The 1989-nt window shown below is 44.7% G+C and overlaps 1 protein-coding gene across 2 annotated transcripts in view; it reads left to right on the top strand.

The window, feature by feature from the left end:
- Nucleotides 1-1247, top strand: part of LOC145462611 (uncharacterized) — a 24232-nt gene extending 22985 nt beyond the window's left edge. For both annotated transcript variants that reach the window (XM_081446180.1, XM_081446179.1), the window contains 2 exons: nt 1-95; nt 475-1247. The exon at nt 1-95 is cut by the window's left edge and continues 478 nt beyond it. In XM_081446180.1, the coding sequence (XP_081302306.1) occupies nt 1-95; nt 475-698 (319 nt within the window). In that variant the 3' untranslated portion in view covers nt 699-1247. The remainder of the gene's footprint in view (nt 96-474) is intronic.
- The last annotated feature ends 742 nt before the right edge of the window (nt 1248-1989 follow it).

The raw sequence follows: 1989 nt of genomic DNA on the forward strand, positions 1-1989 counted from the left end.
ACCACGAAACACGCCGTCCGGCAAACAAAGCCACCAAGAAGGGACCTCTTTACTTACATCCAAATCTCTGAAAGACTTTACAAATTCTCCTGAAGGTAAGATTGAGATGAGCTCAATGTTAGGCTGTCCACAGATCCTCTATTTTGTCTTGAGTTCGTCGCAGTGTAAGCTGCAGGGGATTTGACAAAGCCCGAACGCAAGGGGGTGGCCCAAAGAAAAGGCCGCTTCCGCACGTACGAGAAAAAAACACACTCCCCCAAAAATTAACGTCTGTGTACAGACTGGCTCAATGTAAGTTTTCGCGCGTAGCCGGCTCTACGTGTGTACGCGAAACTCCCAACAATGATTTTGCGATAGAAGTTTCACGATAGGAGTCCTTTGGCTATCTTTCTTGTTTGACTATTTAAAAGTTAAATAAAGTTCATCTTTCTATCTACGGTCGCTTAACGCACAGTTTTGACTTCTGTTATTCAGGTGCTCAGCTGTCGATGCCGTTACTGCTGGTCAGAATCACTTCAGCTTCGCACATTGCAAAGTCCGACACCGACGGCTCAATCGGGGATCCATCGCCACTGTATTACAAGCCACGTCCGCTGACCCAGAGCCTCAAGAAATTACCCATCAGAGCGCGCAGTAGAAAAGGACTGACACTTGCTAAAGAAGACATACAGATAAAACCAGACGTGATAGCGAACTAATGTAAACCACTTAACTTAGGTCGTGTTCCACTTGGATCAACCGTTTCAACCGAAACCGGTACGCGGTTTGGGTTGATACGGTTCGGTTAAAACGCGGTAACTCCTGGGAATAGTCTTCAGCGGGCTACAATCACGCGACGTAATCACGCAAGCGCTTTTTCAACCGTTTCAACCTGGTTTCAGGCCGGTTGAAAAAGTTGATCAACCAAACTAACCGAAAACGGGTTTTCCCCAATACAACGCAAAAAAACCCCAACCAACCAGAAACGGTTGAACCCAATGGAACACGATCTTAGTACATATGATTTTTTTTGTCATTATTGTTCAGGTGAAAAAGCTCATTCGAGGCTCTCTAATGAAGGTGGTTGACAAGGCCAAAACGAAAACGGGAAGCGAAGGCCAGCTTCCGTTTTTCTTTAACTTTTTTTCGCACAGAGTATAGCTATCTTTACGATAGCCACTAAGATTGTTTCCATAAGAGCCATACCGTCAACGGTATCAGCAAACTATTTTGCCCCTTCAGAGATCTTGTGCTCCATTCTAAAAAAAATCCCCTAGTTGTGTTATGCGCAGTTATTCTCCTTTCTTTTATCTCGTCAAAGCCCGCGTACACTTCTTATCGTGCATAGACGTCGTGTAAAAATCTCCTACATGTACCATCATGGATGCTTGTCCAACATCAAATCACTTTGACCGAATTTTGAGCGATTTGATTTCGTTCGCTGGACCACGTGAGTCTAACACTTCTGGCAACTCCACGGCTCCATCTCCAGCGTTTTCCCGCGCTTTTAAGCGCGGGAAAGTTAACTAAGAGCACTTAGAATCAAGGAAAGAAACAACTATAAACTGACTTCTGGTCTGTAGATTAGACTCGTATCGCCTGGTTGCCTGATCCGCACTTGTACTTAGCGTGGATGTGACCTCCTCGTGATCAGGAGGAGGTCCGCTAAGTGCAAGTGCGGATCAGGCAACCAGGCGGTACGAGTCTAATCCACTGGCTTGCAACCTTAAGAAATACTATGCATTGAAAATCGGTTACAGCACGAAGACAGCTTGCTCTCAAAACGCAACTGCAGTGATCTGCATAAATAATCAGGAATTTAAGACCGCGGAAACTCTCAAACTTTTAGGGCTAACAATAGATTCCAGATTAAATTTTTCTGAACATGTAAACTCAGCGTGCAAGAAGGCCAGTCAAAGAATTGCTGTCTTCATGCGACTTAGGAATCTAATCGCTATTAAGGCTAAACTCCAACTATATAAGACAGCTGTGTTACCTTACCCTAGACAC

This window comes from Orbicella franksi, chromosome 12, assembly GCF_964199315.1.
Source record: "Orbicella franksi chromosome 12, jaOrbFran1.1, whole genome shotgun sequence".
Lineage (NCBI taxonomy): Eukaryota > Metazoa > Cnidaria > Anthozoa > Scleractinia > Merulinidae > Orbicella > Orbicella franksi.